The sequence below is a fragment of the Penicillium expansum genome, assembly GCF_000769745.1.
Source record: "Penicillium expansum strain MD-8 chromosome Unknown contig203, whole genome shotgun sequence".
In the NCBI taxonomy this organism is placed as follows: Eukaryota; Fungi; Ascomycota; class Eurotiomycetes; order Eurotiales; family Aspergillaceae; genus Penicillium; species Penicillium expansum.
The window spans coordinates 1-20,959 of record NW_015971479.1 but is presented as its reverse complement, the minus strand read 5'-3'; the positions used below and the strand labels follow the sequence as shown (position 1 = coordinate 20,959).

At 48.9% G+C, this 20,959-nt stretch overlaps 6 protein-coding genes across 6 annotated transcripts; 3 read left to right on the top strand and 3 right to left on the bottom strand.

The window, feature by feature from the left end:
• Positions 1–522: 522 nt before the first annotated feature.
• On the bottom strand, positions 523–1,060 carry PEX2_063180 (uncharacterized protein; the record flags this gene model as incomplete). The annotated part of the gene is made up of 2 exons (XM_016743589.1): positions 523–531; positions 590–1,060. 2 exons carry the CDS (start codon positions 1,058–1,060, stop codon positions 523–525), a joined length of 480 nt encoding a protein of 159 aa, XP_016593831.1.
• A 492-nt stretch (positions 1,061–1,552) lies between these two features.
• PEX2_063170 (Glutathione S-transferase, N-terminal) lies at positions 1,553–2,469 on the top strand (the record flags this gene model as incomplete). Its single annotated transcript, XM_016743588.1, has 4 exons — positions 1,553–1,634; positions 1,718–1,764; positions 1,812–1,849; positions 1,905–2,469. The coding sequence occupies 4 exons, from the start codon at positions 1,553–1,555 to the stop codon at positions 2,467–2,469; spliced, it is 732 nt and encodes a 243-aa protein (XP_016593830.1).
• Positions 2,470–2,969: 500 nt separating this feature from the next.
• Positions 2,970–5,644, bottom strand: PEX2_063160 (putative MFS transporter; the record flags this gene model as incomplete). Its single annotated transcript, XM_016743587.1, has 4 exons — positions 2,970–3,417; positions 4,046–5,220; positions 5,273–5,373; positions 5,470–5,644. The coding sequence occupies 4 exons, from the start codon at positions 5,642–5,644 to the stop codon at positions 2,970–2,972; spliced, it is 1,899 nt and encodes a 632-aa protein (XP_016593829.1).
• A 983-nt stretch (positions 5,645–6,627) lies between these two features.
• Positions 6,628–7,551, top strand: PEX2_063150 (WD40 repeat domain-containing protein; the record flags this gene model as incomplete). The annotated part of the gene is made up of 1 exon (XM_016743586.1): positions 6,628–7,551. The coding sequence occupies one exon, from the start codon at positions 6,628–6,630 to the stop codon at positions 7,549–7,551; it is 924 nt and encodes a 307-aa protein (XP_016593828.1).
• A 540-nt stretch (positions 7,552–8,091) lies between these two features.
• PEX2_063140 (FMN-dependent dehydrogenase) lies at positions 8,092–14,937 on the top strand (the record flags this gene model as incomplete). Its single annotated transcript, XM_016743585.1, has 8 exons — positions 8,092–8,604; positions 8,659–9,662; positions 9,921–10,109; positions 10,162–10,183; positions 10,240–10,882; positions 10,941–11,067; positions 11,466–11,778; positions 11,845–14,937. 8 exons carry the CDS (start codon positions 8,092–8,094, stop codon positions 14,935–14,937), a joined length of 5,904 nt encoding a protein of 1,967 aa, XP_016593827.1.
• Positions 14,938–15,484: 547 nt separating this feature from the next.
• On the bottom strand, positions 15,485–16,420 carry PEX2_063130 (C2H2-type zinc finger protein; the record flags this gene model as incomplete). The annotated part of the gene is made up of 1 exon (XM_016743584.1): positions 15,485–16,420. One exon carries the CDS (start codon positions 16,418–16,420, stop codon positions 15,485–15,487), a length of 936 nt encoding a protein of 311 aa, XP_016593826.1.
• Positions 16,421–20,959: the final 4,539 nt, after the last annotated feature.

Sequence of the window (20,959 nt, the reverse complement as noted above, 5' to 3'; positions counted from 1 at the left end):
GGCCAGGCGCCAGTTCTGGTTCGAAAGGGTGATGTTGTGATTTTTTCAACCTGGACTCGGCATCACCTAGGGAAAGGCTTTGGAAGAACATCGAGAATGTTTTTTTCCAGAGCGATGGGAACACCTAAACAGTGATATGCCTGGCTTCATCCCGTTCAACAGGGGTCCTAGAATTTGCCCTGGTCGTAAGCTTGCTTCCCTTGCTACCGTGGTCAACACATCAACTAATTACAATACAGAACAGTATGCTATAATTATGCTCACGTACATTGTGGCTCATATATTTCAGACCTTTTCCACTATATCTAACTATAATACTAAAGAGTGGACAGAAAGAATTAGCATGACATTCGAGAACAAAAATGGGGTCCTGGCTGGGCTAAGCTAAACTTTCCTCGGATGCGGACCTTATATCTTGAGTTAGAATAATCTTCAAGGACCGATCAAAGTATATCTGAAATGTCATTGTTTCAATTTGATAGCATGAGGCAGAGTAGACAACATCATAGTAAACCAGTAAACTTAAACCTTCTATAACCAGGTCAGCCAACCCCAAAGAAATCCAATCATATCAACTTCAAATACATACCTTTTGTTGAGGCTTCCTTGTCTCAAAGAATACATTCTCATATTTCCTCATTTCGTACGGCGCCGTCCTCAGCAGTGGCTCCCTCCGCTTTCTAGTCCAGCCCTTGACACTCCTCAAGTGGTGCAAACCATGGACAACACCAGCCATCGGATTCAAAAGTTGACTAACATCCAGATTTGCAGGACTGAAGAAAAGCGGGTCATGAATGGTATCCCCTTCCAGTCTGTATTCTTCCTCCAGTGCGAGGTGCTCCTTCTCGGGTGCTGTTTTGGACGGGTCGTATGGAGATTTATGTCGTCCGACTTCATCGTCTGTTCCTGACTGGCAGGTTTCTGCTCGTTCGGGGTTAAGGATACACCTTTCGAGGATGAGCTGCTCTGTTTGAGGTCTCTTCTGTGATTGGAGATAACAGGTGCTGCGAAGGGGATGTGAGTGCATGGGGTATGTGACAGCTGTTTTGATGGACTTCATGGTTTTGAATTGTGGTTGCTACGTTGCGACCAACCGGATGCATCTGTAAAGCGTGAGAATTCGATGTTTGTCGATCTGGGTTTACCCCAGACTTATACTTAGTTGGGAATGACATCATCACTTACAGCCTAATTTGGTAATTGAAATCACGTGGAAGGCACGAGGTCCCCACCTGGGATACAGTAATTAAATAATTTAAGACTAGGCGATACGGGCTTACTCATAGGCTTGATACTATTCTTAAACTACGCTCGATAGGGAGGAAAGACGAGGGTTGCGCTGCACGTGGGAAGAATGAGGGAAAAGAGGGCACAATGGGAGAGGGAAGCTAGCTGGCGATCACCTGGGCAATCCCAAATGGTTATGTAATATTACGGTACTTTGACGATGACTCATTATAGTTATGATAACAGTTCTGCCACGGGGGCCGCAACTTTAAGAGTTAAATAACTCCGAGGTCCCTCCGACTGAAACAAGTATCCAAATTCCAATATGGCCTCAAGCCAATATATACTTTACGACATCCCCTCCGGCAAGGCACCATGTGTGACATGGTCTCCCAACCCATGGAAAAGTCAGTGAAGCGACAGCCACGATAGCCATTGGCTTTATACACTTTAATCAGGAACACATATACCAACTGACCTAACGCCTTAGCTCGGCTCCTTTTCAATTTCAAAGGTCTTGATTATCGAACGCAATGGGTGAGTAAGATCTAACGGGACGGAAGACAATTGCTTATAAGTTACAGGTTGAGTACCCGGATATCAAGTCTACGTTGGAAACCCAGTATGACTCCGAGGACAATTCTTGGCGAGTATAGGAGATCATCTAATGTCCCCAGTGTCACTGCCAATACCGGAAACCCCGCATACTCTATCCCTACCATTGCTTGTCCCGATGGAAAATACATTGTGGATTCTCGCAAGATTGCGGACTACATAGAGCGCCAAACCCCGCTTCCTTCGCTTCACTTAGACTCAATCTATCTCGAGAAAGTCGAGCGTATATGGTCTGAGTATATGAAAGCCACCAAGCCTATATTCATTCCTCTGGTTCCAAAGCGGATCCTCAACGCAGAAAGCCTTGACTACTGGTATACAACTCGTTCAGCGATGGTTGGGATGCCACTTGATCAATTGGAGAGAGAGAAAGGTGGTGTTCGAGCATGGAACGAGGCGGGGCCCGCCCTTTGCGAAGTGACTGCTTTGTTGAAGGAGAATGAAGGGCCTTTCTTCATGGGAAATACTATCAGCTATGCTGACCTTGTATGGGTTAGCATCCTTCTCTTCAACCGAAAGTTAGGGTCAGACTTCTTCCAGGAAGCAATGGAAAGGACTGGGGATTCTCAGGTGCACCTGAATCTAATGAAGGCTGTTCAGCCTTGGTGTGGGGGATATGGTCATTGAAGTTTACTATATAACTACAAAAAGCAAGATGATAGGCAGGGACGAGCTGTCATCCGGTGGATACAATAACTTGATACAATATATTCACTAGCTACACCAGGGGTCAGTGAATTGATCGATTGCTGCGGCCCGGGCCTCTATTGTCATGCCGGCGCAAATCACAACGAAGTCGAGCCCAATGGCTGCGAGGAACATCTCAACGGCTCAACGGGTATAAGGCCAGTTACAGTAAACAAGAAAGCGGGGGCCGGTCCCCGACTCAGTTAGCGAGCCCTCAGTCTTGAGGTAGAGATGAAAACGTAGCCGCGGGCAATCATGCACCAGGGAACGAGCCACAGCCATCCGATTTGTTGGTAGATCGATAGATCTATTCTCGAAAGTGCGGGCAAAAAAGAGTCCAAAGCCCCGATCATCACCCCAGTCGCCAAAGGAATTGATCTCGGCTGGCCGAACATTACCTGCCGAGCGCTGTAGGAATTGGTGTGATTTAGGGTGAAAGGCTATTTGAGAGAGTTGCCGATATATAGCCCAGTCCATTGTCGATATATATATGTTCCAAGATCCATATATAGTGAAGCCAGGCTCACGGTAAAGAGAGATGTGAGCCGGAGAGTGATGGGGAGGGCACAGTAGCCGACCTCAGTAGTAAGGTGGCCACGGTGGCCAAGCTCGTCGTTAGTGACATGATCCTCATCGTAGTCATCCTCTATCATCTGTGGATCGACTGTATGTAAGCGAGACGAGCGACGCGGGCGCGGAGTTGGAAGGATCACGTTGCCATCACCGTCGAGCTTAGTAGTGGTGCGCCGCGCCCAGGTCTGGTATGGGGAGAGCACAACAGTAGTGCCAGTAGCCGGGTCATGGGAATCGAGGGCAGTAAGATGGTCCTCCAGAGCGGTAACAGTGCCGACTGTGACTGTTTTACGTCGAGTGTCGCCTGTACGATAGCTAGAACAAAAGATGAGTATCAGTGTTCAATCAATCTCGCCTATCCACGTTGTGACGAGGGGATTGGGAACGAGAATTAAAGTGGGAGTAAACGTGCCAGGGGAATCAGGGGCCATTAGATTGCGATCAATGCGGTTACCGAGCCAGAAAAGACTGACGATAAACCAAGAGAAGAGAGAGCAGTCAATCTGACTGTATTGATGCTTCTGACTGCATTGAAGGGGAAAAGAAGAAGAAGAGGGAGAGGAAGCTATTTGTAGCTGCCAGTCCTAGCAAACAGGATCAGGTGATCTCAACAAACACGCTGTTGTAATTCCGGGCAGCTTCCATCAAGACAATACGGCTACAATAGGCATGAATATTCAAACCTAGAGCGCCACACTTGCATGTGGTTAGGGGGATAACTGTCGTAGTAGATGGTTAAAATGTACGCAACCCATATTCGTCGTCTAAACGCTACAGAGGATACATCCCACATACCCAAGAACTGGGTCCATGGATTTATTAAAATTCAGGGGGAAAAAAGACATCTAGAAGACTTTGAAAAAGACTACCGAAAAAGACATTGCAAGGCCACAAACGCGGCTGGCTATTCTTGTCTTTGAATATTTAAATACTGTACACGAACCTAGGGTTTCGATCACCCATTTCCTGGATATCCTGCTCCGATAGTGACGATATTTTCTCGTCCTCCAGACCCTGGGCTCTGCGTTTGTTGATAATACGATAGGAAACCCACATGAAACCATACACAATACCCGCAAATGCAACCATACCTAAAGTGACAGCGTTACCACGGACAAAGCGCGGGCCTTCGGAATTTGGATACAAGAAAGGGGACATGACTCCGCTGATGTTTCCAAAGGTAAGCTGCAAGCCGGTTGCATAAGTGCGTTTTGCGTATCGTGGTAAATTCGTAGGCAGCCAGGCAAGAGGTAAACCAACAGCAACATAGAGCCCCAGGGCGACCATCAAGGCACCGAAGTAATGAACACCCGAAGATGAGTCTGAAATCAAGATGCCATATCCAACGACTGAGATGGCGCAGAAGAGACATATGAAAAATGCACGATGTTGGGTGCGATCACTCAACCAGGCAACACTCAAATAGGCAATGGCACCCAGTCCATAGCAAGGGATTGTCAATGCCTGGACCTCGGCGGTGGTCCATTTCCCCATGCCTTTGATAATAGTAGGAAGGAAGGTACTGTAGCCATAGAGCATGGTATCGATACCAAACTGACCAAAGGAGAAGGCCCAGATCTTCCAGTCTAAGACACCCTCTTTCACATCCGCCCAGTGGAACTTCTGCGCAGACTCTGTCTGGCCGATATAACGACTCCGGCGGAGGGTAACAAGCGCCCGCTCCTCTTTGTTGAGATAGTACGCTGTGTCCGGGTCATCTGCCAAGACAAACCAGGTTACCACGCCAAGTAGAACTGTCGGAATTCCCTCAATGATCATGATCCAGCGCCAGCCTCTGAGCCCACAGATGCCGTCCATAAACCCAATGCCGTAAGCCAGCAACCCACCAAAGGCTCCCGCAATAGCTGCACTGCTAAACAGGTAGCTTGTTCGCAATGCAATCTCACGTTTGCTGTAGAAAAGTGTAAGGTAGGTTATAAAGCCCGGGAAAAGACCTGCTTCTACGACTCCGAGTAGGATTCGACAGGCAATCAAGCCGCCATAATTCTGAGTGATCCCTGTGAGGGTTGCAATGATACCCCACATCACTGAGATCGTGGCAATATAACGAGAGGGCCTGAGCTTCTTGAGTACAAGATTTGAAGGGACCTCGAAGAACTAAACATTAAGGTTAGCGTCCGTGCGGTGACTGAATGTGTGATATGCATACACAGTAGGTCACAAAAAGGATGGACACGGAGACTTGGTACTGGTTGCCAACAAGTCCCAAGTCCTCTTCCAGGCCGTACAATCTTGCATTTCCAATGTTGACTATATATTCAAGTCAGCCGATGTTTTTGATTACCCGTTGGCACCAGGCCAGTTGCAATCGTAAAGGGATGAGTCAGACACCCCGCCCCCACGTACCTCGATCTAGGAAACTGAAGAGATACAACAACACCACGATAGGAAGGATATGCAGGTCAATCTTCCTGATCAGGGACTTCTCGATCTTTTCCTCGTCGAGAGTTGGCCCTGAGCTCATTTCATCGGGCACATCTTGGTCATTAGGTGAACCTGGGTGAGGCTCAGCATGGCCCATAGTGAGAAGCCAAAGATCAGATAGGAAGAATGAAGGAATGGACTCGGCCCCTGGGCCTAGATGTTTCCGGAAGTCCGGAGGTCACTTCAACTATGTTCCAAGGTTAAGGGAAAAGTCTCGGGCAAAAAGTCAAAAGCAGAAAAGGAAGAATTAAAGTTGCCAAGTGCCAAGAAAGTTGGATAAGGACCCTTGCAGCGGATTGATAAGAGAAGTACATCCATGTACAGTATGGTATGACCTACGGAATAGGTAACTGCGTTTCTTCTATTTCTCTGGATTTTTATTTTCAGATTGTATCATAATTGTAACATAGAGGTATTAAGTAGGGAGTGGTAAAGAGTGAGTAGACCACTTGCATAAGATGACGTAAGATGTATGCGCCTGAGGCCAACACGCATAGGAGCCTGCCAATCCAAGTCAAGTCCAATATATTAAGCCCTTAGTAGGGCTAGAAGATACCGGTAGAACATATATCTATAGCTCTGGGAAGTCCCTTTCTGGAGGTATAAAAGTCCACATTTCCAGAGCAAAATAGGAAGGTCAGCAGATCACGATGGACCGGCCTAGCCAGCTTACCTAATAGCAAATCCCGCTGTCATTTTCTGCCTATTTGTGCCTATTTTTGTGCCTATTTGCAGAGGAACTACTCCGTATCACTTTCTGATTTCTTTCTGCAACATATTCGATTGATATCTGCCATGAACGGAACTTTTTTCTGCAATTCCGTTCACCCCGCAATGCACTACTGACGGGCAACACATCTCTTATGACTTCACTTCTCATTATGAGAAATCCTTCACGTGTTTTACAGAGCTTCGCAAACGACTCCTGAATTTGATATTTGAAGGTTTGCTTTCCTTTCTCTGTTATAGGGAGATCTGGAATAACCGCATCCTCTCTTTCTGTTTTTCTGTGTCTCGCACAATCAAAATCTATCGAACCCCATCAAAATCCGTCAAAATCAAAAAGTACCGCTTCAACCAATGGCGGACCGAGTCACTCCTTCCTTTGGAAAATTAGTTGCATCCAAAACTCTTGATGGCCATACTGGCTTCATTTGGGATGTAGCCCTTTCCGGCAATGGTCAAATCCTTGCCTCGGTCTCCAATGACATGATGATCCGTCTATGGAACGCCAACACCGGTCTCCAGCGTGGTGCCGCAAAAGACAACGGCCATTCTAACTGGGTGCGCTGTGTGAGATTTTCCCCCGCGGGCCGATTTTTGGCCACTGCTTCCGATGATATGAGTATTCGCATCAGCGACGTGAATACCGGGTTCACCTACCGCATGCTCCAGGGCCACACCGGCAGAGTGCGAGCGGTGGAATTTTCCCCCGACGGAAGAACCCTCGTTTCGGCCTCTGATGATTTCACTGTACGACTGTGGAATGCGAGCTCTGGCTCGCTGCTTAAAACCCTCAATGGGCACTCGGGTTGGGTGCGCGCTGTAGCCTTTTCACCTGATGGAAAGACTCTCGCTTCAACCTCGGACGATAATTCAATTCGCCTTTGGGACACAGTCACCGGCAATCAAATTCATCAACTAAATGGCCATGAATCCTCAATCAGGGCCATCTGCTTCTCTCCTAATGGGAAACTGCTGGCGTCCGGGTCACAGGACAAGGACCTGCGCATTTGGGATACGACTTCTGGCGCCCTTCTCAATGTCCTCCGGGGACACTCTGGACCTCTGCGTGTGATCGCATTTTCTAATGATGGGAACCTGGTGGCATCAGCGGCCGACGACTTGACCATCCGTGTATGGGCTGTGCCGTTTGGGTTTGCCTGCGTCCGAGTCTTAACAGGCTATTCGGGATGGGTCCGGGGCATTACTTTGTCGCGCGATGAAAAAATGGTAGTCTACACATCTGATGACATGACTATCAAGATTTGGAAATCGGCGTGATTCTCTCTCGTGGAGGGGAGATCCTTCCCGTTGACGCGCGCTTTTCTTTCTTTTTTGTTTGAGATACCCACCAATGTTCTTGATTCTTCAGCTTGCATGCAATTTCTTGCGATTGGCAATCAACTTATTTTAATTGATAATTGATCAAAAGCCGGAACCAAACTGGCCTGCTTTACCTGGTTTGAACAGTTGGGTCGAAGTCGCTAGAGCTGGCCAAGATTGCCCCCTCCATTCTAAAACACTACGTCTGGTTTTTAAGTGCTCGAGCCTCTAGCAAATTGTCAGACACAGAAAGGGGCTGGGTATGCTGCAGGTCCCTTCTCAATGTTCGCATTAGTATGACTCACTCGGAATCTTTTACCTACCTACATAGGTAGCCTATCACGCAACGGGGCAGCCCTGTCGCAAACGCTTAATTGGTGTAGTACCAAAATAGGCAAGGATGGACACCCTATCTTTCATCATGCTCTCTGACTCAATTTGGTGGAATGTGCCCTTCAATATTTCTATGTTCCTAGTATCTTTACTTGGACTAAAACCATGAGCCAACCAATTTCAAATGACAATCCTCACCAAGTCAATGATGGAATCAACAACAAAGCGACAGTCACAGAAAATGCTCTCCAAGGAAACCCCGAGATACAACAAACCCACCAGTCTTTGACCATTGACTTTGAAGAAAACGACCCCGGGAACCCACTAAACTGGCCCAGATCAAAAAAATGGACCATAACACTTGTTGTCTCTCTTTCCGTGTTTCTAATGCCACTATCTTCTTCAATTGTCGCACCCGAGTTGAGCACCATCAAAGACGAACTGCACATGGGCAGCTCACTGGAAGCAGTCCTGGTCCTCTCAACCTTCGTCCTAACCTACTGTCTTGGCCCTCTGATACTAGGCCCATTGAGCGAGATATTTGGAAGAGCCGCAGTCTTGCATGCGGGGAATTCATTCTATCTGATCTTCAACCTAGTGTGTGGGTTTGCTCGAAATAAAGGCGAATTACTCGCTTCTCGTTTACTCAGTGGCATTGGAGGCGCGGGCGGACTTGTTGTGAGTATGCCCCTTCTTCTCCAGCTAGGGCTTGCTTTAATGCACCAAACATAGGTGGGCGCTGGTATCATTAGCGACTGCTTTCCCAAAGAAGAGCGCGGCTGGGTCATTGCCATCTACAATCTTGGGCCTGTCTTTGGACCTTCTCTGGGGGCTGTCGTTGGAGGGTTCATCACCCAATACACAACATGGCGTTGGGCATTCTGGGCGACGTCTATCTTTGATGGAGGCTTGATCGTGCTTGGTTTGCTTGTTATGGAGGAGACTTATCCGCCTGTCATCCTCGCGAGGAGAAAGGCAAAGATGTCGAAAACGGCTGTGATAAACAATACTCTATTAAAGACACCTTATGAGAAACCAGACCAGACTGTCGGTCAATTATACCGCAACTCTCTTCTCCGACCGCTGCAGCTCTTGAGAGTCCAGCCCATCGTCCAGATCCTAGCTATCTTCTACGCCTATCTATACGGGCTAATGTACCTAGTACTCTCGACCTTCACGACTCTCTGGGAAGAGAAATATCACCAGCCCACCGGCCCAGCTAGTCTAAACTACCTCGCACTGGGAATTGGATACTTCTTCGGCTCACAGATATGCGGGTTTCTCGCGGACCCAATTTACAGAGCCCTGAAGAAGAAGCATGGTGGAAATGGCAAACCAGAATTCAGAGTAGTTCTCATGTTCCCGGCCTCGATCCTCGCCCCGGTCGGTTTGCTGTGGTACGGATGGGGAGCACAGGCCGTCACGCATTGGATTGTACCTGATCTTGGCATCGCCCTATTCGCTTGCGCTGCGATGATTCTGTTCCAGTGTACCAGTGCATATCTGTATGAGGCTTTTACTTTGTATGCGGCGAGTGCGACAGGTGCTGTTTACATTCTTCGTGGATTGACGGGGTTCGGATTTCCTCTTTTCGGTCCGAGTATGTATCAGTCATTGGGTTATGGGTGGGGGACTACCATGCTTGCTCTTGTTGCTGTTGTTATGGGCTGTCCGGTGCCTGTTGTCCTTTGGAGATATGGTGAACGACTGAGAGCTCGAAGTAGTTATGCTACTGGGTAAAGTCTGGATAGCTTGACAACTATAATTCACTTGACTTTTTACGAATTATAGAAGTACAATGACTTCATAAAACAGGACATTTTGCGCAACACTTTACTGCATGAAGCTAGCATGAATACATGTAACCTCGGTTCAGTCCACCTCCGCATTACCGGGGGTGTAGCTCTCCCCCTCCCCCAGCTTTGGGCTTGGATTCTCTAACCTTCTAACTATCAACTATTTACACGATTTACAATGTCTGATAACTACGGCAGCTACCAAACGGAGATCTACGGGAAGGGTGCCCTAATGGGCATCCTGCCCGGTGTGACTACCGACCCCCGCAAGCTAGAGGAGCAAGCTCGAGAGTCTCTAGGCGTTCGCGCATTCAATTATGTCGCCGGCGGAGCAGGCGAGAAAGCGACAATGGATAGTAACCGGCTGGCATTCCGGCAGTGGAAGCTGTAGGTTTCTAAGCCCTTACCACGATACTCAGAAACTAACAGAGGCCGATAGAATCCCACGGATGATGCGAAATGTAAGTTGAGATAATACACAACGATCCACGTTTTCGCTGACGGATGATATACCCAGACCCCTGAGCAAGATGTTTCGGTCGAGCTCTTCGGTCAGAAATACGACAATCCCCTTATCATGGCACCGGTCGGCGTACAGGGTATCTTCCATGAAGACAAAGAGACAGGCCTTGCAGAAGTATGCGAGGAAGTCGGGGTGCCGTATACGATGAGCACGGCGAGCACAAGCTCGATTGAAGATGTTGCGACCGCCAACAAGGACGGGAAGCGATGGTATCAGCTGTACTGGCCGAGGGACAACAATGTTACGTTGTCGCTGCTAAAGCGAGCAAAAGAGAACGGGTTCTCGGTTCTAGTTGTTACCTTGGATACCTGGTCCCTGGCGTGGCGACCGGCGGATTTGGATAATGCTTACGTACCCTTTATCAAGGGGGTAGGGAACCAGGTCGGGTTCAGCGATCCTGTTTTCCGCGCGAAGTTCGAGAAGGAGACTGGATCAAAAGTTGAGGATGATATCATTGGTGCTTCGCGTGCGTGGATCAGTGATATTTTCGCTGGGAGTCCACATTCGTGGGAGGATTTGGCTTTCTTGCGGAAGAATTGGGATGGGCCGATTGTGTTGAAGGGAATTCAACATGTGGAGGATGCGAGGCTGGCGCTGAGATATGGGTGTGATGGGATTGTGGTATCAAATCACGGTGGTAAGTGGTTCCTTAACCGGCCTGTTCTTTTTCGTGCCCTATAATAATTTTCGTCCAGGCCGTCAAGTGGATGGTGCAATCGGGTCTCTAGACGTTCTTCCGGAGATAGTCGATGCAGTCGGGGACAAGATGACGGTACTTTTCGATTCCGGAATTCGGACGGGTTCGGATGTTATCAAGGCACTGTGCTTAGGAGCTAAAGCAGTTCTTGTTGGTCGGCCGGTGATTTACGGACTGAGCATTCGGGGCCGAGACGGGGCCAGACAGGTTCTCAGGGGTCTTTTGGCCGATTTGTGGCAAAACATGGGCTTATCGGGGATTAGGAGGGTAAAAGATTGCGACCGAAGTCAGGTTCGCAAGGTACAATACGGAGGTGACGTGAAAGCGATGATGTAGAGTCAGAATACGTGAACACACGTGTATAAAAAAAATGTTGGGAGTCGATCACATGTGAAAGGCTGATCTTCGATAGTTGGGGTATCAACTGGCTTACATATGGACAACACTGTAAATGTAAAAACAATCTTCATGGCTTCAATTTTTGGATATTCTTCATCCTTGATATGTTTAAAACCAATGACAGGAGAGAACCTGACAATGTCGAGATGAATCTCGACTATGCACACGCTCACGTTCCAGCCTCAGGGTCGACTTTGCTCCCGCGACCAGTCGCGTCGTTGATATCTTTGATTACCCAGTCAACCTCGCTATCGTTGCGAGTAGGCACATTCTTTGGCGGGGCGGCCCTGGATGGCGCGCGAGCCACGACTCTGACCAGCTTGGAACTAAGCCGGGCTTTGGTTGAGGGGATCTTGACGAGGGCAGGACGTGATGTCGCAATTCGTAGTGGCGATGAACACGGTAGGATAGAAGCCGAGTCTCTGCTTGAGCGAAGTGTACGTTCCTATACCCTGCACCTGCGGGCAGGGCTGTCGACTTAGTCTTGAACTAACACCCCCTAGCTGGCGGCACTCCACACGACGGTGACCTCGGCATCTTTTTTCGCCGCAGCGACATTTCATTTCTCATCGACCACTTTGTCTTCGGTTGCAAATCTCTCGCAGGCACTTCTGTCTACTTTGGATGCCATTCTCGGATCCACCGAGTCTTCAAGGGCTATTGCAGCTATCATCACGCTGATTCGGCGTGAGTTTAGATCCGCTGAGCCCGGCGCAAGTGCCCAGAATATCGGTGTTGGAGACCTCCTCATTGGCTCTCTAGGCTTCGCACTATTGCAGCGTTGGGGTAAGAAGAATACCGAAAGACACCTACGGCAGAATGGTGGGGATGAGATTGTTTGGGATGTTGTCATCCTGGACAACGGCGCAAGAGCAGACGTGATCGGATCCCATCAACTGCAATTACCCAACCGCAATGATGAAGAGTTGATGGAGCCTGGCAGTGCTTCCTTTGTGACGCCTGGAAATGGCGAGGAAGCCTTTGATGTTGTCCGACGGTCGAGCACGTCTGATTCGTTTGGGCATCGTCTCTCTATTCCATTGGATGGTCAGCAGCAGGTGTCCGATGAGGACATCCGCGCTTATATCATGAGCCAACTTCCTCAGGGCTGTCACGCATCTATCAGATCGGAAGTCTTGACGGCTCGAACGATCACAGTTGATATCTTCGATGATGAGATGGCAGAGATCGCCGCCCCTCCTGGAACAAAGATTGTAGAGGAGAGATTCCACCATGACCATGATTATGGAGATACCAATACGGCCGATGGCCAGCGACGGATTCCCAAGCATACAGTGGTGTTTAGGACAGCCTTCAACAAATCCCAGAGCACGCAGCTGCGACCCTATGACGGCTCTGGAAATTTGGCCCTACCTGAGCCTGATCATCATAAACGCGCATTGCCGGCCAACCCGTTGTCCAATAGTCCAATGAAGTCTCATCATGACCAATCGCGTCCGCATCCCGATGCCACACAGGGCATTGCTCCCAAGCGCCGTGGTACGACTCCTAACTCGCCGAATGAACCTCCTAAGTCTACACTTAATAAAAGCACATTCGCGAAATTTGCACAAAAGGTTAAGCCAGCTGTTCTGGAAAAGAATGATGCCAAACGGCCACCAGGAAAGAAGCAACCTATCGCCTCATCCGGGCCTTCGGGGATTCAGAGTCCTCGTCTACCTCCCAGGCCTATTAAAGGAACAGCGTCTGTGAAGGAGGCGACTGTACGAGAGGTCTCCAGCAGACCCGCTCTCAAGAAGCGACAAACCGAACCTCTGAACCATCGACCGACAACACCTGTCTCCAACCGGGGTTTACGAAGGTCGCCCTACCCAAGCTCCCCCCAAAGACAGTCGCCACAGTCGCAAACGAAACACGCCCCATCTCACGAAATACATGTCTCCAGGGGCTCACGAGGGGGGCATTTCGCGGTGCAAGAGAAGACCCAAGAGTCACTCCTCACTCAAACCGACACATTCCTCTCACGCCGTGGTGCTGGTATGCGTTCTGGATCGCCTGCCGCAGCCCAAACTCACGTTCGTAGCAGCAGCTCCATGTCTGTGACAAGATCGGAAGCGGACGGGACTTTGTCTGCGAATGATAACCGCCCCAGTTCGTCAGCTATGCATCGCAGATCCCAGTCATACACCCCCAGCCTGTATTCCCTAGCCACTGCGGGCTCTGAGACGTCACTGCTGCTTGCGCATCGGCCTCGCAAAAGTGCGTATGAAGACATGGAAACCATCCAAGCCCTCAATCGCGACGGCTTCGTTCCAGGTATCTTTCCAGAGAGACACTTTGTGCACAACATTCGCCGGTTCTCCCGGTTCTCCTCTGCCTCATATGGCTCAAATGCGCTCATGGTCATGGGTGTTCCTAGTGGTTCGAAGAATATACCCAGCACCAAGTCAGACGGCCACGAGCACAGTGCGTTCTCGGAGAATGCAGGTCTCCCGCCATCTACGATCCTCCTATCTTCATTTGTCGACCCAGCCGGTGGCTCGAACGCAGCTGGTGAGACAGAGACGGGGTTCCCACTGGTCCACTATCTTTCCATCGACCATGACTCCAAAGCCGTGGTTCTAACTCTACGAGGAACATGGGGCTTCGAAGACATCCTCACAGACATGACCTGTGATTACGATGACCTCGAATGGCAAGGCAAAAGCTGGAAGGTGCACAAAGGCATGCACGCCTCAGCCAAGCGGCTCCTAGAGGGTGGCGGCGGCCGAGTCATGATCACCCTGCGTGCGGCACTAGAAGAATTCCAAGACTACGGCATAGTTCTATGCGGGCATTCGCTCGGTGGAGGCGTCGCAGCCCTTCTCGCAACCATGATCTCAGAACCCAATCCCTCCACAACAGGCACATCCTTTGTAACAGCCTCATACCAACCAGCCACCCGTCCCCGTCTCCTGACCGCAGATAGAGACCCCAGTCTCAACATCCCGGACCCAAGCCTACCTACCTACACCCTCCCAGCAAACCGTCCAATCCATGTCTACGCCTACGGCCCCCCAGCCGTGATGTCCCCCTTCCTCCGCCTCGCTACTCGAGGCTTAATAACAACAATCGTAAATGGCTCAGACATAGTCCCCAGCCTGTCGCTAGGCATCCTGCACGACATGCACACAGCGTCACTATCCTTCAAGGACGACACCACGGGCGCCAAAGCGCACATCCGCCAACGGGTCAGCGATTCCCTCCGCCAAAGCATCATCCACAAGTTCTACGTGAATCAGCCTCCCCTAGTCGTCAACGCGGGCGACGGCGTCGGCGAAGACGCGTGGGCCTGGAAGACATTGAAACTGCTACGGGATGAGATGCGTGCGCCGAAACTAATGCCGCCCGGTGAAGTCTTTGTCGTTGAGACGATGCGGGTTCTGCAGCGGGATGCGTTTACGGCGCCGGAACTCGGGGTCGATGGGTGTCCGCGTCTTGGGAGGCCTGCCACTCGCGTGCAGATTCGGTTCATTCGGGATGTTGATGCTTGGTTTGGTGAGTTGCGCTTTGCTGGTGGCATGTTGAGTGATCATAATCCGGCGCGATATGAGACTAGTCTTGCTGCATTGGTGAGGGGGGTTTTGGATGAGTAGACCTCGGGGTTTGGGAATTTATGTGTTTATATTTTTTGGGGGGGTTTCATTTGGGATGGTATTTACTTGGGTATTGGTTGGGACTTGGATGTTCGGCAGATATAGATTCTCTTTCTTTCGTTTGGGATACTTCCAAGGTTATGTTGGTAATGATTTGATAATATATTCAGGGCAAAGATAGACAACAATGACTACATACGATACCTAGCCCAGTAACTCTTGCCTTCGGAGGTGACCATTGATTTGTGGTTATAAAGAACCGATAGAACTCTTAATGGGTACGGTAACTACAGGATAGCAAAATAGAGAGAAAAAGAGTCTTCGTCATAGAATGTACATTGAGAATCGTAATTTTATATAGTGTATAGAACCGACCCATCTAAACCAGATGGGAATCCGATAAAAAGAATCAAAACCAAGATCCAGGGTATCACGGCATCACACACAACTCCAAACAAAAGAAATCCCCATCTGACAAAAGAAAAAACACCCTTAAAAAAACATGACAAGAACCAGAATGATATCGAGACAGCAAATGCACAACCGCTTATACAACAAGTGCAGTGGCAGCAGGAGCAGGGCCCGGGCGACCAGAGTGGCAGCCACGCTCATGACGCTTCATATTGCTGCGCACTGAGAAAGCCTTACCGCAGCCAGTATGTGTGCAGCGGAAGGGCTTCTCGCCAGTGTGCGAGTGGGAGTGAATGCGCAGGGAAGAAGGGCGCGAGAAAGCCTTGTGGCAAGTACGACAGATATAGCGGTCGTGGTTCTGCTGGTACGGGGCTGAGGTGGAGGGCGGGAAGTAGTGGTGGTGTTGCCAGGCCGGGGTGACGGGGGAGATGAGAGCCGGAGACGAGTGCTGGTGTGGCTGCTGCGTCTGGACCTGGACATTGGGCATCTGGGGAGCTGATGCTGGTGTTGAAGGCTGGAAGGAGGATGTACTTGGTGGACGTGGGTAGTACATTTGCTGTTGAGGAGCGTCGATTGGAGATGTGTAGGATGAGACGCTTGGTGCGGGCGAGGCGTAGGGTGCTGCGTTGCGGGGAATGTGGATTGAGCCATTGCTGGAGATAGAGGAACGGTGTAGGTGGTGGTGGTGCGCTTCCTTGTGAGAGAGCGACTCCACGGGAGATGCGCGCCGGTGGGCATGGCCGGAGCCGGGGCGCAGAGGTGGTGTTGGGGGCAGCTCGTAGGACTGGACCCGGATGTGGCGTTCACCGAGAGATGGTGAAAGACGTTGGCGCTCTGGGGAGTATATAGTTAGCGAGGGTGTTTTAGGGTTGTGGTATAGTTGGAAGTACTCACTAGCTGCGTGCTGGGCACCATCGGCACCCTCAAAGAGAGATGAAATTGAAGGCAATGAGACCTTAGGCTCTTCTGCTGGCGGCGACAAAGGCAGCGAGCGCTTATAGTAGTTGGACTGGAGAGGAGTGTATACAGGCTTGGCAGCCGTGCTGTGAGAGAGGAGGTTGGCGAGATCCATGATGAAGAGAAGGTGTTGGAGAGGTTTGATCCAGTTGTGTTTCAAGTCCGGCGTCGTTCAGTGAGTGGGGGATGCCACGAGGTTTATACCTAGAAAGCAGGCGGGCGGCTTTGGTGATCGCCAGCGGAGGATGCCGACTTAGGCAAAAATTACGATTTACGTTACGGCATTTTTTTTATTTAATTTCTTTTTATTATTTCTTTTTTAAATTATATTTTCCCGGTTTTAATTATTTTTTTTAATGAGACGCAGTTTGCTCCAAAGCTTAATTTAATTGATTTTCCCTTCTTTAAGTTTAAGAAATTCAATTAAAATTAATTTAAGCGAGATAAATAATAATCAATAATTCTTTTCGGAGATTAACGTGGGGGGAATGACGATTCACCACGCGAAGGCAGAAGCCCGAACCTTCCAGCCTTGTGGGATGTGCAGCGCCCTAAACCCAAACTGGGAGGCCGTAAAGACCCCGTTGGATGATTGCACCTCGGCTACGGTTAGTGCAGATCCTGCTGGACCTGTCACATATCCCAAGCCACCCCATAAACGGCTGATCGATCAGGATCTGTTGATCTGCGAGAGCGATAGACGGTTGTATATGGAGTAGAGATCGGTGTAATTATTCTCGTTGTCTCTCTCTTTGAATTTTGATAATGATACAATCATATCAAGTGCAAAACCCGGGGGGTGCCACCGTGGACGGTTCAGGAGATCATTTTGTCGCGTGGCTGTGGAGCACAACGGCGCAAGCGAAAAGGGAAGGTCACAAAGGGATAAAGCTAGTCCGTTTTGAGCCACACCTCCGGAACCTTGGAACCACCCTTACGCCTCCGCTGCTCATACGCTGGCTGGGGTACTCCATTCATGCTACCCATGGGTTGCTCATGTACTGGGAACTTAATTTCATCTATTAATTACCATGTCCGCTGCAATTGATCCCTGATTGTCATCACCAATAGCGGCTTTAAGCGCTGAATGCGAGACCAGAGGAATGCCTGAAACAGTCTTTAATCCATGTACCTGGGCTCGCTTACACGAACCTTACAGGCACAGCGAGCGGAGTACCTACATCAATATATGTACATCATACATGGGAAAAAAACTTGTTTCGCTCCCACTCTGGTGCATGATACATATACAATATCTAGTTGATCTACGATGTGTTCTCTAGGCGCAGTCCAATCGTGGATCTGGTTTGAAAATGGAGAAGACGAAAGATCCCTTCGGCAATTGAAACCCCATACGGATGCTAAGTTAAGAAGGTGACAAGGCCTAGAGTCAATCTAAGACCACGCTCCTGAAGATCATTTCTCGAATCCGTGGAACTGAACTATGGCTACCAACGCAAATGAGTTATTAACACGATCGGCGTTCTGGAACATTACTCCTATTAACCATTTTACCTCTGTATATTTCTGACCGTGCACGATTTCTGCACAGGCGCGACTAGGGATTGGCCGTTAGAGGTGGATTTGTCCCGGCCTCGTGGAAGCGAGATCCACTATTTAGCCCTTTACGAGAGATCGCCGGTGACGGAGATAATATTATAGAACGGACTGTACAACATACAAAATAAGATAGATGGCAATCGGATAGATTATACGCATCCTCATTTTTATTCATACTTTATTTCTACACTCCGTATCTCGCCCGACAATCTCCCTATACGATATCATAATTATCGAGTAATTAGGTACTATTCCAGAATGGCTCGAGCGTTAAGATCGTCCCGGGCCTACGGATGATCAACCCCTTGTCGGCACTTGGTTCGGATCGCCTATCCTCAACTGAGACTGGTCCCGGTCTTTGAATTCCGCGGACATTGATTGGGCCTCCCTTGGTTCGGCTCAGGGTAAATGGATATTTGACCTTTCACATTCAGCTCACCCTCATAAAGTCATTTAAATCATAGTTGTGAGCAGTCCACGGAGGCCATATAGGAAATATACTTTTAGCGATCTTCATACTGAGAAGCTTCACGGTCGGAAGCCTATTTTTGCTTTTTTTGCTTTTTTTTCGTCATGAAACCAGGAGAAGGGCGATCCGCTCATGTCTTGTCCCATGGGAGCGATTTTACGTTTACGTTTGGTTTTTTTTTTTTTTTTCTAGTTCGAATGCTAAACCAAGGGTTATTTCCTCCCTTCCATTCCACTCTACTCCGTACTGTATTCTACTATATTTATCCCCAGGCCACGTACAACTTCTATTTTTCCAGTCAACAATCAATAGTCTGCCTAGAAGGTCAATCTGACCGAGGAACATCATACTATTGAAGGTGATCGAACTATCCTCTTTAGGTCATAGATCCGGGTAGGTAACGGATTCAGCCGTGATCGCTGATCGTTTCTTGATCCCGGGGCACTGGGCCCATGCCACGCGACTGTCTCACCCCTTTCTTCCCGACTTGTCCAGGTCGAGTTAATGGTTGCAAATCAGTGGGGCTGAACATGTCCAGCCACGAGAGGAACCTGGACTTCGTAGATGTGATATATTCTATACAAGATACTTTCTACAAGTTCTACGTTGAATACGATATTCGCTGCAGAGTACTGGTTGCCTTGCGGAAAGGTTGACACATGGCACTTGCATATCCACGCGCATTGTGTCTGCTGTATCACATATCACATCGTGTTGTGTTTCATCAAGGGAACTCCAAAACTATAATTAAAATTACATTCCCCAAGCGTCAATGTTGATGGGGTTCTAAAAGTTTAAGTGGTTTCCTTCGAACGCCGTGACCTAAACCTATTCCAAGGTTTTCGGCCGTGAAATCACCAATTCCCTAAATCTGCGTGGACCCCCGAGGCCACTGTAAATTCTAAACCGCCAAGCTTGTTATACGCCGATCGGGGATTGGTAGATCCGATCTTACGCTTGTACTAGTTGGGAAGGTGCTTCTATTGGACGGTGGACGCGCCTGGCAATGCAAGTGCCACGCATACAATATGCACCATTTTTTGGTTTTTTGGTTTTTTTCACGTGGCAGCAAGCCCTAATCTGGCATTCCGTCCGATGCACCTGTCTGTGTCCGATCACTAGGATATGCGCATGGGATCTTCCCGCGACGAGGACTGCAGTAGTGTGCATATTACATTCTATTTATGCAGTGATTGGATTATTGAATGTTAAATTCCTATTAATACGAACGTGTCGAATGACTCCTGTCACTTCCATTTTCATATTCCCATGTGGATAATTTCCCAGATTTCTCTGCAATAATTGCATGTATAGAAATCTATGTTGTATGGAAAACAATATCTACAATATCTACAATATACAATGCAATGAACAATTTTGCTAACTATGTTGCACTCCGTATCCTCCTTCCTATTCGGAAATGATCTGTGGATCAACGAAGATCCAACTTCAGGGGGATTCACGCCTGGGTAACTGATGGCCATAGCTCCGGCTGACTCATGCCATGATCGCCCGCCATGGTTAAGCGACGACTATTTTAGGGAGTGTCTCCGATGCGGTCCTCCACGTAATGTCGATATTGTCATGCGTTTTGTTATGCATTGACTCGTATTTGGCCCCTGGTACGGAGTACTCCATACTCGATACAAGGACATTATCGGAATATTGGCCGTGATCTAGATTTAGATTAGATACCCCCCGGGGCAGATCTGATGATTGTTTTGATCAATTTACCATGAACTCGCTTCTTTGGCCCCCAATAAATTGCCACATGGAGTAATAATATTGCTGCCGTGAGAGTGTATTTGATTAAACGGAGAAAGGATTACTCCTTCAGGATCCAATATCTCGACTGTACTTGATCCTTTTCCAGCCCCCAAAAACGGGAGAGGTTCATTTCTACACCGTAGATTGTCATAATCGTATGTACCGTATAACCAGCCGCAGCCGAACCCGAACGCTGAAAATCAGGGGGAAAGTAATAATAGAAAGTTAATGTCAAAAAGCAAAAACAAAGATTCTTAATTGCCTACAACATACTATCTAGGTAGTATAACCGGATGCTCAACGAGGGATGATCGACAGCGATCACTTACAATCATACGGAGTACATGTTTGACCGTCTCGAAAAAAGGCGGATCTAGCAAAAGGGGTCGCTTCCACGGAGCCGGGCCCGTGAGAAACACTTAATAAGAAATCAGGGCTACGGTACAATGCTACCGAAGGGTACTAGTCCCAGTTAGGTGCACGGAACGCAGCCGGAAATGATGTTAGGCGAGAGACGGTTGGAATCCGGTATGTCTTAAGTGTGTGAAACAACGACCTGTTCATCGAGGGCGATCACCTAGAAATTAGAGAGCTTACCGGCATCTTACCGTGCGTACAATTTCCCGCCTCGGTATAACCCCCGTGGGATCGGCCGTGGGGCCCCTAGCATCGGGTTACACTTCTCTATATTGTCCCAGCTCCAGGCCTGCGAACTGACCATGTGGGTTCCATATTTTTGCCTGTTCTCATACGCTTGATGGCTATTTTAGGGAGGTGATAACGGACCTATCGTCATCTTCGTAGATCCTACTCCGTATACTCCGTAGTTGTGCTCCTGTTGTATATCCTTCCCCCCCC